Raw genomic sequence first — 14,947 nt, 5'->3', positions numbered from 1 at the left:
GGGAAGAACACAGGCTTGATCAACTCTTATCCAGTCAAGAAATTTCTAAGACCCTTAAAATAGAAGTTTAACAGTCTGCCTCTTAATAGAACAGGGTAAATGAACAAGAAAACCAATTTTCTCTCATAAGACCATTTAACCTTTGTCACATATAGAAAATATACTACAAATATAACTAAAAGAACACACAAACTTAGCAAAGTTCAAAAAACACTTTTTACAGTTTTATAATCTCTTATATACCTGATCGTCCAGTGGTAACTCACAAAAGGCAGGGATATATTTAGCCCATTCCACCAAGACTAGGAGCTGCTGTTTCATGGATTCACAGACATCACCAATGCTGGCAATTTTCTTAACATTTATGTCAGCGCTCGCACCAGGGCTTGAGACTGAGATCTATTATTAAGGACATTATATTAATCTGTCATTGAAAATAACACAAGACCAACATATCTCTTTTTTCTGCCCCTGCAATAAGTAAACACCATTGAAGTGGGCACTCTTATTATCACACTATTTTGAAATATACCAAACATTGATTCATTTTGATATTTGGCAAAACTAATACAATTATGTAAGGTTTAAAAATAAAATAAAATTAAAAAAAAATAAAAAAATAAAATTGATAAATCAAATACCTATCAGTTCAAGTTAGACTGAGAACATTCACTGCCACAGTCTGGGAGCAGTATCTTATTTTTACTGGCAAAATCTGTAAAACAAGTTACCACAACTTTGGGGGAGTTTTTAATAATTCAAAATTATTATACAAAGAGCTGTGGAGTATCCACATTGAACTAATGCTGTGTGATTTTATTTTTAATTAAAGATGATAGTTCCGGTCAGAAAGTCCACCTTTAATTTGTTATAATTTATGAAGGAAAGTTTCCATTGGTAAAGTTTACCAACTGAGGAGAATAGATTTAGATGAGAAGCCAGACTACGTTGCTGCATTCAATGGAAGCCCATTCAAATCAAGTTAAGACACCACCAATCTTTGACTCAGCAACTTGAAAAGCTTAACATATAATGATTAATTTTTAAATGATATACAATTTTGAACTAAGATACAAGTAGTGTCCAAATGCCTTTCTTCTGGAAAAAAATCACTTTTTAAAAGTTCTTCTAAGCGTCATCTTTGAACATGTCTGTGTGTGTGTGTGTGTACGTGTCTTTCTGCTGTGTATGTGCATTTCCTCACAGTTCCTTTAAGGCCATTCTCAAAATGCTTTATAGGACCATCAAGTAATCTTCAAGTAATGAGGATGATAATGGTGAAGTTAACCTCATCATATTGCCCTTGTGTTATCAAAAACGAAAGTAGTTGCACGGACTCATTATAAGACCTGATTAATAGTTAGCTATTTCATAATTTGCTTTACAAGAGAAAAATATCATTAACATTTCTAATAGGGACACTGCTAAAATAAACTTTCTTCAAAAGGTTTATTTATTTGATTCTTAAGTGATTTACTTTTATTTATATAACCGGTCACTTACATTTTTAACTCTAGAACTGATGTTCTCATTCAAGAAATTTCAAACAATAAACTTTTTCTTGTATTTTCTGAATTCTGGCTGTTCCCTGAAGTACCTGTTTCCAAAGCAGGTGCTAAGGTGAGTTCTTGAATCTAGGCGTCATTTTCAAGAAAGAAAACTTTAATGATAGTTTTCAACTAAACACCCTAAAAGCTGTGGAAATTGATTTCCAGATTCAACCAACATAACAAGATACTGCCCCAGGGCATTGTGCTAAGCATTAAGTATTTTAAATCAACCTTATAAACAAACTTTTAACAATCTTAGATTGAAATGTATCTCATTTTTTTTCCACTCAAAAAATGGGGAATTGCCCAGGAAAAGTAAAAATTAAGTCAATAGTCCACTAATGTTTTCGAAGTGAAACTTGACGTTGCATTAAGTGGAGTTTATTATAGTAATAAGCACATGTGAATGAACTTAAATCAATTTTGCATTATTCTTAAGTAAGCATTTGATCCTATTAAATAGGGCAGGATGCTGGAGCAGCAGTACCTGGCGAGACCGAACTTCCGCTTGTGCCAGTGTGTTGATGGAGGGGATGTTGCTACCGTCAAACGTGCTTCTTCTGGTGCTTATTCTATCACGTTCATTTTGTACAGCTAGGGGAGAAAATCACAGTATTTATTGGTTGGTTTTCTTCAACATAAGTCAGAATATATATTCTTTGAAGTAAAAAAAAAAAAAGTATACAAGGAGAGAAGGAATATTTCTGAAAGACCTGGTGGGGGGTGCAGAGATAAGTCTGACTAAAGATATTTTTTTATTCGGTACCATTTTAAAAGTAGGACGAGCCAAGCTTGTCACTAGAGCACATAAAATACTGCCTTTTGGGACTTCATGATGGTACACATGTTACAAAGTGGTAGGTCAGCCAGTTCAGCCATGTTGTATTTTCAATAGGTTGGTTTTCCATTGTCTCAAGGTTAATAAAGCCGTAAGATATCTAAGGGAAGAGTATCACCTATGAGATTGACCAGGTTAAAGATAAGAGTGTATTCACTGTCAGAAAATATGAGTCATATGCTCTGAAACTCCCATTTTTCTTTTTCTTCTAAAACAGCTGCAAAAATGGAAAGTACATTTATTTTAGTTAAGGTGATCACAATCCTATGATCTCTTATGAAGCAATATCTTTGGGACAGTTTAGAGACATTAACAAGGCAGGGGTTGCAGCAGGTAGGGGTCTTTCTTCAGAAAACAGATTTGAATATCAGCATTTTGGAACAATGAAGAAATATTAAGTATCATATGAAAGTCTTCTAAGAAAGAGCTAGATCTCTTTGTTTCAGAAGCAAACAAACAAAAAGAATAATGCTTATACCCAAATTTTAAATATAAGGAAGCAGAAGTGGGGTGGTACAGATTTGTATGTTTGCTACGTAGAGAATAATATAAATCAGAAGTCAAAGTTGGATTTCAAAACATAAAAGGTAAAATTGTCTTCTTTTAACCAAAAAGAATGGAAACAAAGTCTGTACCCTCTGAATTATGTACCCTAATGCTTTACCCAATTTCGCTGGAAAGATAAGACATTAAACTATCAGAGTTTATTTCTATAATTATTCTTTTTAAAAGAAATTCACCAATGTGTAACTAAACAAACTATTACCTATCAATTCCATTATTTTGAAAGAAAAAAACTAAACTTTTTGTCTTTAAGAGCATGCTGCAGTCCATGAAGTCACAAAGAGTCAGACATGACTGAGCGACTGAACTGAATCTTTAGTTGGAGTGAATCATTAATATTTTATTTTAAAATCATATTTACTGGTAGCTTACTTCCTCTTTCTTAAATACTGTCATTGACTTTCAGCCTAAACTGACTCATTTGGAAATGTGTATGTTGAGATAAAACATTAAAATGTAAGCTATGTTTTATGGATTTCATTATATGATCAATCTTTAGAAAATGCTAAAAGATATCGTGACATTTGTAATCTTCTTACTGATACTATTTTTGACATAAAACCATATTTATGTATGTTTCCATTTAACTAACCTTTAAATTATGCTATTATTGTAAATAAAAGAAGTATATCTACTTTGAAAGCAAAATATTACTTCCTAATCTATTTAGGAAAAATTAAGAATGCTCAAACTACCGCACAATTGCACTAATCTCACATGCTAGTAAAGTAATGCTCAAAATTCTCCAAGCCAGGCTTCAGCAGTACGTGAACCATGAACTTCCAGATGTTCAAGCCGGTTGTAGAAAAGGCAGAGGAACCAGAGATCAAATTGCCAACATCTGCTGTGTCATCGAAATAGCAAGAGAATTCCAGAAAACATCTACTTCTGCTTTATTGACTATGCCAAAGCCTTTGACTGTGTGGATCACAATAAACTGTGGAAAATTCTGAAAGAGATGGGAATACCAGACCACCTGACCTGCCTCTTGAGAAACCTATATGCAGGTCAGGAAGCAACAGTTAGAACTGGACATGGAACAACAGACTGGTTCCAAATAGGAAAAGGAGTACATCAAGGCTGTATATTTTCACCCTGCTTATTTAACTTATATGCAGAGTACATCATGAGAAATGCTGGGCTGGAGGAAGCACAAGCTGGAATCAAGATTGCCAGGAGAAATATCAATAACCTCAGATATGCAGATGACACCACCCTTATGGCAGAAAGTGAAGAGGAACTCAAAAGCCTCTTGATGAAACTGAAAGAGGAGAAAAAGTTGAAAAAGTTGGCTTAAAGCTCAACATTCAGAAAACGAAGATCATGTCATCTGGTCCCATCACTTCATGGGAAATAGATGGGAAAAGAGTGGAAACAATGTCAGACTTTATTTTCGGGGGCTCCAAAATCACTGCAGATGGTGACTGCAGCCATGAAATTAAAAGATGCTTACTCCTTGGAAGGAAAGTTATGACCAACCTAGATAGCATATTCAAAAGCAGAGACATTACTTTGCCAACAAAGGTCCGTCTAGTCAAGGCTATGGTTTTTCCAGTGGTCATGTATGGATGTGAGAGTTGGACTGTGAAGAAAGCTGAGTGCCAAAGAATTGATGCTTTCGAACTGTAGTGTTGGAGAAGACTCTTGAGAGTCCCTTGGACTGCAAGGAGATCCAACCAGTCCATTCTGAAGGAGATCAGCCCTGGGATTTCTTTGGAAGGAATGATGCTAAAGCTGAAACTCTAGTACTTTGGCCACCTCATGGGAAGAGTTGACTCATTGGAAAAGACCCTGATGCTGGGAGGGATTGGGGGCAGGAGGAAAAGGGGATGACAGAGGATGAGATGGCTGGTTGGCATCACTGACTCAATGGACATGAGTCTGAGTGAACTCCAGGAGTTGGTGAGGGACAGGGAGGCCTGGCATGCTGCGATTCATGGGGTCGCAAAGAGTCAGAAACGACTGAGTGACTGAACTGAACTGAATGCATTATTCTATGAGCAGCATAAGATATGCTTTAACTATTTAAAAAATAATTTTATTTAACAAATTGTAAAATTATTAATGGAAATGTAGAAGTTTTATTTGCTTTTCATATGGTAGGAATGGAGCAGAGATTCAAGTAAAAATGGATGAAGATAATTGATAATGTATGTAATGAATGCCATAAACAACCAAATATGTCACTAGAAATAAGTCATGTTGAAATGAAAGTGTTATAACTTTAATTTTGTGAACTTTATTTTGCCTTCTTTTTTGAGACTAGCAACTAGTAAAACTAATGGAATTTTTTAAATGTATTTGTACTATACAGATATGATTTGACTTGATTGATTTTCTAATAGTATGTGAAATAGTTTTGAAAAATATCTCCTTGTATATGATAGTGAAAGGCACAAGCATATCGCAAAATGACAAGCACAAAATCTTATAGCAGCTTGTTGTTTAGTCACTAAGTTGTGTCGGACACTTTTGTGACCCCATGGACTGTGGCCCACCAGGCTCCTCTGCCCATGGGATTCTTCAGGCAAGAACACTGGGGTGGGTTGCCATTTCCTTCTCCAATGCATGAAAGTGAAAAGCGAAAGTGAAGTCGCTCAGTCATGTCTGACTCGTGGCGACCCCATGGACTGCAGCCTACCAGGCTCCTCCGTCCATGGAATTTTCCAGTCAAGAGTACTGGAGTGGGGTGCCATTGCCTTCTCCGCTTATAGGATCTATTCCCTGCCAAATATTTAGATGTGCTAAACACATCTATTGCTAAATTAACTGTAGTTAGAACATAGGATAGTATAATTAGATTATTTAATATGTTCAAAATGAAATTACTTCACATTGAAATACAGCATCTAGTCTATTGTCTCTGTTCTTGAAGAGAATATAAGCTCCCTGAAAGCGGGTATCATGTTGTCTATTCTGTTCACTACATAATAGTGAATACTATTATGTACACTAAACCTTGGCACCAACAACAGTGTTTGGAGAGCAGCAGTGCATGATAAATTTGTTAGATAAATAAATTAATATGTGAAAAGTCAGTCAGTGTTCAGTTGATGTTTATGAAATAGATATTCAATTGTTATTGAGATTAAAAATGCACTTAAAATACATTAAAATGCATCCTATTAGTATATTTTGCCATTTATCTTTTGAAAAAGACACTGGAATGTTTGTTAGACAATAATTTTGTTGCCAGGGGTAATGCAGTAGTGGACAGAATGTGTCAAGTCCGTCATCAGGTAAAAAGACTGGTTCCATCACTTACCAGTAAGTATCAGTGTCCTTGAGTAAATTCTTAAACTCAAGGAATCGCAGATCCTTCATTGAGGAAAATCAGAACTCATGTAAAGATTATTGTGATTAAATGAGAACATGTGTGTATAGCATTTTTCATCAATAATGTTAATTATCATTATATTATATATTATTACCTTCTTTTTTCATTCCTGCTCTAAAGCATTTTCTTAATCGACAGTATCTACATTGATTCCTTTTGTCTTTGTCAACAACACATTGCCGACTGAACCTACAATGCCAAAAAAAAAGATATATTTGCAGACAGTTATCATTTATCAAAAAAGCAAACAGATAGACTTTTAAAAGTATAGTTAAATTTAGATCAACAGAAAAAACATATAAGGATAATTACGAACTTTCGAATCTCATGATCAGCATGAAAATACAAGCCTCACCTCTCATGCAATATTTCTAATAAAACAAAACTGAATGGTATCTCACTTTTGGCCAGTATCCATGGTCATTTCTAACTTGTGCCATGAAAGCCAAACTCAGATGAAAAACTTTAGTATACAAATTCTAACGCTTACTACTAATGGTTTCAGTGTGATGGGGAACTTCACTCCTCTGCCCTTCCATGATTTTTCTATGTAAATATTCTTCTGGTAGTTTTTCCTCATATCTAATTGGAGTTTACTCTAAATTCGAAATTATATATCAAAAGGCAGTTGAATAAAGCATTAAGAATACAGTTGCTGTACAATTAGGTACCACTTCACACCCACTACCATGGCTAAGATCAGGAAAAAAACAGATAATAACAAATGTTGATTAGGACATTAAAAAATTGGATGGCTCACACATTGTTGGGTATAATACAAAATGATGTGGCTGCTTAGGAAGAAAGTTTGGCAGTTTTCAAAAGGTACACAAGAGTTATCCTATGACTCAGCAATTCTTCTCCTAGGTATATACCCAAGAGAAAGGAAAACATATGTTCACACAGACTGTTGTACATAAATGTGCATAGCAGCATTATTCACAATAGCCAAAAAGTGGGGACAACCCAAATGCCACCAGTTGATAAACATACAATGTAAACAAAATGTTGTGTACTCACAAAATGGAATATTATACACTTGGCAATAAATAAGAATGAACTGATGATACATGCTATAACATGGATGAACCTTGAAAATACTATCCTAAGTGAAAGAAGTCAGACACAAAATGTCACATATTGGATAATTTCACTTATATCAAATGTGCAAAAGATGCAAATCTATGGAAATAGAAAGTAGACTACTAGTTACCTCACATTGGTGGGGAGGGAGCTGGGGGAAATGGGAAGTAACTACTAAATGGTACTGGAGGTTTCTTTATAGGATGGTGACATATTCTAAATTAATTATAGTGATGATTGCACAACTCTGTGAAAATACTAATAAACTAAATTGTGCACTTAAAAAAAGAAAAAGTACAGTCTCTGGAGTTAGACCTGAGCTTGATTCCCAGTTCCACCATACACTGTCCATAGAACTTGGGAAGGTCATTTGACATCCCAAGTCAACCCACAAGCACAGGGAGGACTTGCCAGAACAGGTTGTTATCTGAACACACTTAAAAGACTTTGAGATTAGCAAAGCCTAAACTTTAAAAAACATTTTTGCCCCTAAACTTACATCAATATAAAATTTTCCAAATGGAAAAAATCATAGCATTTGCTTAATATCAGTATATGTAAAGAAGGCTAAGTTGGCAGCAGTATTCATGATGGTGTGTTGGGAGGAGTAAGGTTGTATGTGTTGTTGGCAAATTTTTTAAATTTCCAAAAGTTGTATGGAAACATTCCTTTCTCACTTTTCCCACAAAGGAAGGGTAAAAATCTTGAAACCTATTTGTGTTCAAGAGTCATTCTCTGACTCTTAGAATTTGTTGTTGGAGTGCTCAACTCCATATTCTGTAATAATCTATCTGGGAAAAGAATCTGAAAAAGAATAGATATTATGTATATGGATAACTGAATCACTTTGTTGTACACTTGAAACTAACACAATATTGCAAATCAACTACACTCCAAAATAAAAGAAAAAAATTAAATGGAAAAAAAGTTACTGTTTTTAGTTGCTTGGATAGCACACACACACATAACATATATATATACATATACATATGTATACATATACATATACACACATATACGTTTCATCTTTGACAGCACATATGACTTAAAAATTGTAAAAATATTGTTTACATGTTATTTTGTATTTATTTCACTATTAATCTTTTAGAAGCATTCAATATTTGAGGGAATCATACAGAAAATGCTTTTGATGGAGTAAAACCACTTGATTTCTTTATACCTCTCAAGTTTGGCTGTATATAAAAGCAAGAAATACTCTTCTTTTGCTTACCAAGAAGGTTTTAAAAATCGTTAATTTACATTGTTAAACCTACTTTAAACTCTCTTATAAAAATTACTAGAGAACACTAGTTAGATATTTGTGAGTTATATATTAACTTTTCCACATCCCTAGAAGTCAAATGTCATCATAATGTGAGAGAGTTAACTTCTTCCTAAATATTCAACTTGTGCCAAAAACACTTTAACAATCCTACACATGACTTTCAAAGACAGAGCAAACAGATTTTTCCTGTTAAAATCAGTCACCTTTGAATAGCCCATACTTAATAGACCGTATCTGCATTCAAGAACTGTTATTCTGAACATTAAAGGTGAAATATCTAAACCTAAATTGCGATGTGATGTTTACCTAGATATTATTTTTTTGAAAAAACCTACTAGGAATGTGACACATACAATATAATTAAATAAATTTTAGACAAAACATTAAAATTAATGGCAAAATTGTCATAAGAAATATATTTAAAATTTTAGAGCTGAAAATTTCATTTTATTTATGAACATCAACAAGCTGCCAAAATCATCTGCACTTTTATAATTTTGTTTTAAAGATCAGGATGTGATGATGCTAAAATGATAAGCAATGTGCAGAAAAACACACAACCTGTGAAACCATTTAAATATAGATTTACCTATGTCTACTGGTATACAATAAAGAAACACAAGGAAAAGACAACACCAAATTTCAGATAGTAGTTACCTCTAGGAAAGAGGGGAGGAAGGAAAAGGGAGAGGGGAGGTGTCCACAGGAGGCTTCAACTATATTGGTTTGAACTGGGTGAAAAGCATGTGGATTTTTTAATATATATTTTATAAGTCTAAAATGTTTCATAAAAAAACTACCCGTGTGAATGCATCATATACACATCCACACGTACTCACTTTTTTTCCATTTTTTTTTCCCCTTGTGCTATACATTAGTTATTACTAATAACTAATAGGTGTCATTGCTGCTGCTGCTAAGTCACTTCAGTCGTGTCCGACTCTATGCGACCCCATAGACGGCAGCCCACCAGGTTCCCCCGTCCCTGGGATTCTCCAGGCAAGAACACTGGAGTGGGTTGCCATTTCCTTCTCCAATGCATGAAAGTGAAAAGTGAAAGTGAAGTCGCTCAGTCATGTCCGACTCTTAGCGACCCCATGAACTGCGGCCTACCAGGCTCCTCTGTCCATGGGATTTTCCAGGCAAGAGTGCTGGAGTGGGGTGCCGTTGCCTTCTCCAATATACAGTAGTATACATTTGTCAATCCCGATTTCCCAACATATCCCTCCTCCCCATCCAGGGGTCCGTATGTTTGCTCTCTATGTCTGAGTCTCTATTTCTGCTTTGTGAATAAGTTCATGTGTACTGTTTTCTTCTAGATTTCATGTATGCGTGTTAATATGCAATATTTGTTTTTTATGATCTACTTCACCCTCTATGACAATCTCTAGGTCCATCCACATCTCTGCAAATGTGACACAAATGCACAACTCTGTTCTTTTATAATGGCTGAGTAACATTCCATCGTATATATGTACCACACATACTCACTTTTAATGGAGCTTATAAATTTTGTTCTTAGAGTTACAGAAATTCGAAAGCTCTTTATTCCCTTACTTCTTGCATGGCATTTTGAAACATCGCTAAAGACCACCTTTCTGGAAGGAGCATTTCAAGTACCTGCAGGAATAAACGTGACTCTTGCGGATGCTGCGTCTGAAGAAACCCTTGCACCCATCACAGCTGGAGGCACCATAGTGCTTTCCTGTTGCTCTGTCCCCACATATGGCACACAGACAGTTGACACCGTTGTCTGCGGTATTCATACTTGTTGTCTCTGGGACAGAACTATCTGTTAAAGAAAGAGGAGAATGCAAGTTAGCACTGAGTATTTCATATAGGAATGGTCCTGCTAAATATCAGGGCTTCCCTGATGGCTGAGTGGTAAAGAATCAGCCTGCGATGCAGGAGACACAGGAGACTTGGGTTCAATCCCTGCGTGGGGAAGATCCCCTGGAGGAGGGCATGACAACACACTCCAGTATTCTTGCTGGGAGAATTCCATGGATGGAGGAGCCTGGCAGGCTACAATCCATGGGGTCACAGAGAGTCAGACACGACGGAGTGACCAAGCAGGTGCACTAGGTATTCATGGGCATGAAATAGTCCATTCCTCAGCTTCTGGGACGCTCCACACCAGCACTCTCTCTTTAACCACTAGCTGCTTCTGCCAAGTCTCCATTACAATCTCCCCACTCCTATTTCTGAGAGTTAGACTTTGGGATACCACAGGTCTCAGCCCCTCAATCATACCCTTTCCCTAGGGAAGTTCATCCAGTCCCATGTCATTAAAAATCATCTGTATGATGAAAAATCCCCACATCTTATCTTTAGTCCTGATGTCTCCCATGGGTTTCAGTCTGAAATACCCACATATCTCTTGAATAACTTCACTTTTGAGTTTAATAAGAACTGCAAATTAATGTGTCAAAAATAGAACTCATTTTTTTTCTTCTAGAACTCATTCTTCCATTAGTCTTCCCTAGTCAGTTAATGGTACCACCTGGTACCTACTGCCAGTAATTTTGGCCTCTTCACTGAATTATTTCCTTCACTGCTCATATCCAATCAACAAATCATATTTAAAATATATATTGCATTCACAACTTTTCACCCTTTCACTATAGCCACCCTTATTCAATTAAACATAACCTTTCCCCTGGATTATTGCAACAGCTTCCTATCTAATTTCTCAAATACTTCTAGCTTGGTTCTCCTACTGTTTATTGCCCCAAAGCCTCTAATGTGCTCTTGGCATAAGAAATTCACATCATCTTAGTCTTCTGCATCCAATCCTTAGGTATAGAATAAGCCTACACATCTTCCCATGGCCCATAGAGCCCTGAGTGTAAAGGTCCCCCCTCCACCTCTCTGATCCCATTATTTCACACTATTTTTTATCCTGTTCACTAGTCCTCAGTAATGTTGCCTGTTCCCCCGCCCAAGCCTTGAAGTCTGTTCCCATCTCAGAGCCTTTACACTTGCTGTTTGCTCTGCCTGAAAGGAAAGCTCTTCTTAAGAATTTCTATGACCTGGCTATTCAGTTTCTGCTCAAATTTTACATTTGCTGAGAAACAGTCTGCAAACGTACATCTAAAAGAGTCATCTACCATCTGCCCTCAAGTAGAACCCAGAACTCTGCTTATTCTTTAAACTAACCACTTCATTGTCTAAAATTATATTATGTTTTGGTATGTTCATTTATTACCTATATTTCCCCACAGAATAAAAACTTCATGATGTCAGAGAATTTATCTTAGTCACCCCTCTGTCTTCAGCTATATAACTATGCCTGACATAAAGTGATAACTAATTGTTTTAAAGAAAGAGGCTTTTAAAAATATACATAGATATTTTTACTTATTTCTTAAATTAGTTAATATTGTTAACTACACAAGATGGTTGGATGGCATCACTGACTCAATGGACATGAGTTTGAGTAAGCTCTGGGAGATGGTGAAGGACAGGGAAGCCTGGCATGCTGCAGTCCATGGGGTCACAAAGAGTTGGACATGACTGACTAAATAACAACCCATCTTTATGGGCTTCCCAAGTGGCGCTGGTGGTAAAGAATCCACCTGCCAATGCAGGTGACACAAGAGATGCAGGTTTGATCCCTTGGTTGGGAAGGTCTCTTGGAGGAGGGACTGGCAATGCACTCCAGTATTCTTGCCTGTAAGATCCTGTGGACAGAGAAACCTGGCGAGCTACAATCCATGGGGTCGCAGAGTCAGACATGACTGACAACTGAGCACACATCTTAACACATCTCTATGTACTCAAAAGATATTGAATATATAAGAAATTATTATAAACTTAAATTGATCATAATATTATATAATAATCTAAATATAATTCATTACTATATTCCCATTTTAAAAAGATAAAAGACTGTCATGTCCCAACTACATTCTGAGACAATATATGTATTCTACTTACTAATACTCCTGAGTTATGACATATATAACTTCATAAAACTAAAAATATCTTCAATGAGAATATATTTAAGGCTGATCATGTGACATTTTAGAATTTAAATGCTAGGAATTTTTCTTTTCTTAACATAAATAGAATGATATTAGAAATACGGCAAAAGTGTTAAGAATTTATTGTGTTCTGGAAGATTATATGGAAATACAAAAAAAATATTCAACTCTTGATTCCAGTTTATTGTCATACTTACATATTACTAACAAGAAACTTACACATTAATACAAGAAAACAAGCTAGACAACACTTTAGAAATAACCAAAAAAGTCAATTGTTTTAGTAAATATGGTAAGTCATTCCCTATTATTTAGTGATCTATAGCCTTTAAAAAATTCATGAGTCTACTGAAGTAAATACTTTATCAAATACTTCTAGTCAAGTCTAAACATAAAGTTTCAAAATAGTGACTTCCTAATAGTTGTACTGAAAATTGATTTTAACTCTTTTGTGCTGCTGCTGCTGCTGCTGCTAAGTCGCTTCAGTCGTGTCCGACTCTGTGCGACCCCAGAGACGGCAGCCCACCAGGCTCCCCCGTCCCTGGGATTCTCCAGGCAAGAACACTGGAGTGGGTTGCCATTTCCTTCTCTTTTGTGCTAAAATTTCATCATTCATCTTCTGAATATTTTTAGAAATCTTCCTACTAATAAATTATTGTTGTTTATTGTTAATAATACAGCTGTCACAGTCACTGAAATTGTACACCACAGTATAACCTCAAGGTATCCCGAGTACAAGATACATTTTCAATTCTGAGCTCAGCATACACATAAACACACACATACACACATTTCTCCAAAGCATACGTAATTAGTACATTTTAGGAATTCTAACAATTATAACTGATCTTGGACAAGATTTTTACTTGAAAAATATACCTAAATTCAAAGTCAATGGTAAACTGTATTCTATTATATAAAGACATGAGCTCTAAACAAGTCATGTCTTATTTAAAGTTAAAATGTTACAGTAGATAAATACCAAGAGCTTTGTGAGGCTAAACATTAGCTTGTCAAGTATGGTTATAATATAAACCCTTCTTTCTTTACATATTTGTGTTCAAGGCAAAAACTTGATAGTAATTTTAAATACAGTTTCCCATCAGCAGTCATCAAGAACTAGAATAATAAAAGGAGGAAGCAACCAGTAAAACTCTCCAGGGTTCTAAGGAAACTTTTCTATATGTCATTTAAAATGTTGCATAGAAAATACACTTTACAGGCAATCTGCCAATATAACTCATTACTGTGATTTACAATAAATAAAATAACTGCTGAAACTACTCTTTTTACCTGACTGGCCCATGACAGAATCCCAAGGTTACTTTATGACGCATAACTAAGCTTTTTCTATCTCAAACATAAAATAGCCGTAGCATTATTCATTTAAATTTTGCGATGAAGGGCAAAAGCCTCAAATTTGTGGACTGAAAAAGCAAGCCCTGAATTCTCTAGCAGTAAAACGCAGAGTTGCCCCCAAGGAATCTCAGTTTTACTTCTCTCATTAGACTTACATTTCTTTTTATCGGCAAGCAGATGAGAACTTACCATTTGAATTATACAGAATCTGCATAGTGTCAAACTCCAAAGTTGTGTAAGTGGGGTCCAAGACTTCACTGTAATTTGCCATCTCCATGTCCAGTATCGGTTCCGATACCCTCATCATTGATTTAGAAACACACATACAAGTGGCACCACAGGCCCAGACTGCGTGATGGCTGTTGGGCTTTCAATCCGTGAGTGATAATCCAAAGTTAACTGTAACTGAGTGACTTATGTGCTGCAGTGGGAGGGGCTGTAAAACTGTAAACTCCTTCAGCAGGCCATATTCTGCTTACTTCTTTTTCTTTTATGGCAAGCAATTCCTTGTGATAATGTTGGAATGCTTCATGGAATCACCTTATCTGAAGTGCTTAGTGGACTAACATGATTTCCTAAGTTGATTTCCAGTAGACAATAAATGATGTCACTAAGAGGATTAAAAATAGAAAAGAGAGTATCTCCAGTTTTGAACCATCATTAGAGCCTGATTTATCCCATTTAAGTGGCTGAAACTGCATGCCACAAGTTCTGGAAAAAAAAAAAAAAAATGGGGCTGACTTGTCATAAATTTGGTAAGTCAAAGACTACAAGTTAACACCTAACATAAGCACTTGATAATTTCAAGGTTTCTTACCCATCCAGTAAAGTTGACTTTATGTTGAGGAAAAACAAATTTGTGATTTGAAATGATAAGGGATTTATTTATGATACATTCTAGTAGAAGCCTGGACATAGCCCTAATATGGCCTGAAACTATCAACT

General features: G+C 35.7%; 1 protein-coding gene across 2 annotated transcripts in view; it reads right to left on the bottom strand.

The window, feature by feature from the left end:
• Nucleotides 1–14,382, bottom strand: part of HNF4G (hepatocyte nuclear factor 4 gamma) — a 29,586-nt gene extending 15,204 nt beyond the window's left edge. For both annotated transcript variants that reach the window (XM_055546318.1, XM_055546317.1), the window contains exons 1-5: nucleotides 14,192–14,382; nucleotides 10,278–10,449; nucleotides 6,384–6,478; nucleotides 2,038–2,144; nucleotides 244–399 (exon numbers count right to left, since the gene is read on the bottom strand). In XM_055546318.1, coding sequence (XP_055402293.1) covers nucleotides 244–399; nucleotides 2,038–2,144; nucleotides 6,384–6,478; nucleotides 10,278–10,449; nucleotides 14,192–14,327 — 666 coding nt within the window. In that variant the 5' untranslated portion in view covers nucleotides 14,328–14,382. The remainder of the gene's footprint in view (nucleotides 1–243; nucleotides 400–2,037; nucleotides 2,145–6,383; nucleotides 6,479–10,277; nucleotides 10,450–14,191) is intronic.
• Between the last annotated feature and the right edge of the window lie 565 nt (nucleotides 14,383–14,947).

This window comes from Bubalus kerabau, chromosome 14 (genome assembly GCF_029407905.1).
Source record: "Bubalus kerabau isolate K-KA32 ecotype Philippines breed swamp buffalo chromosome 14, PCC_UOA_SB_1v2, whole genome shotgun sequence".
Taxonomy (NCBI): domain Eukaryota; kingdom Metazoa; phylum Chordata; class Mammalia; order Artiodactyla; family Bovidae; genus Bubalus; species Bubalus kerabau.
The sequence above is the reverse complement of the archived record's forward strand: the minus strand, read 5'-3'. Positions and strand labels throughout refer to the sequence as shown.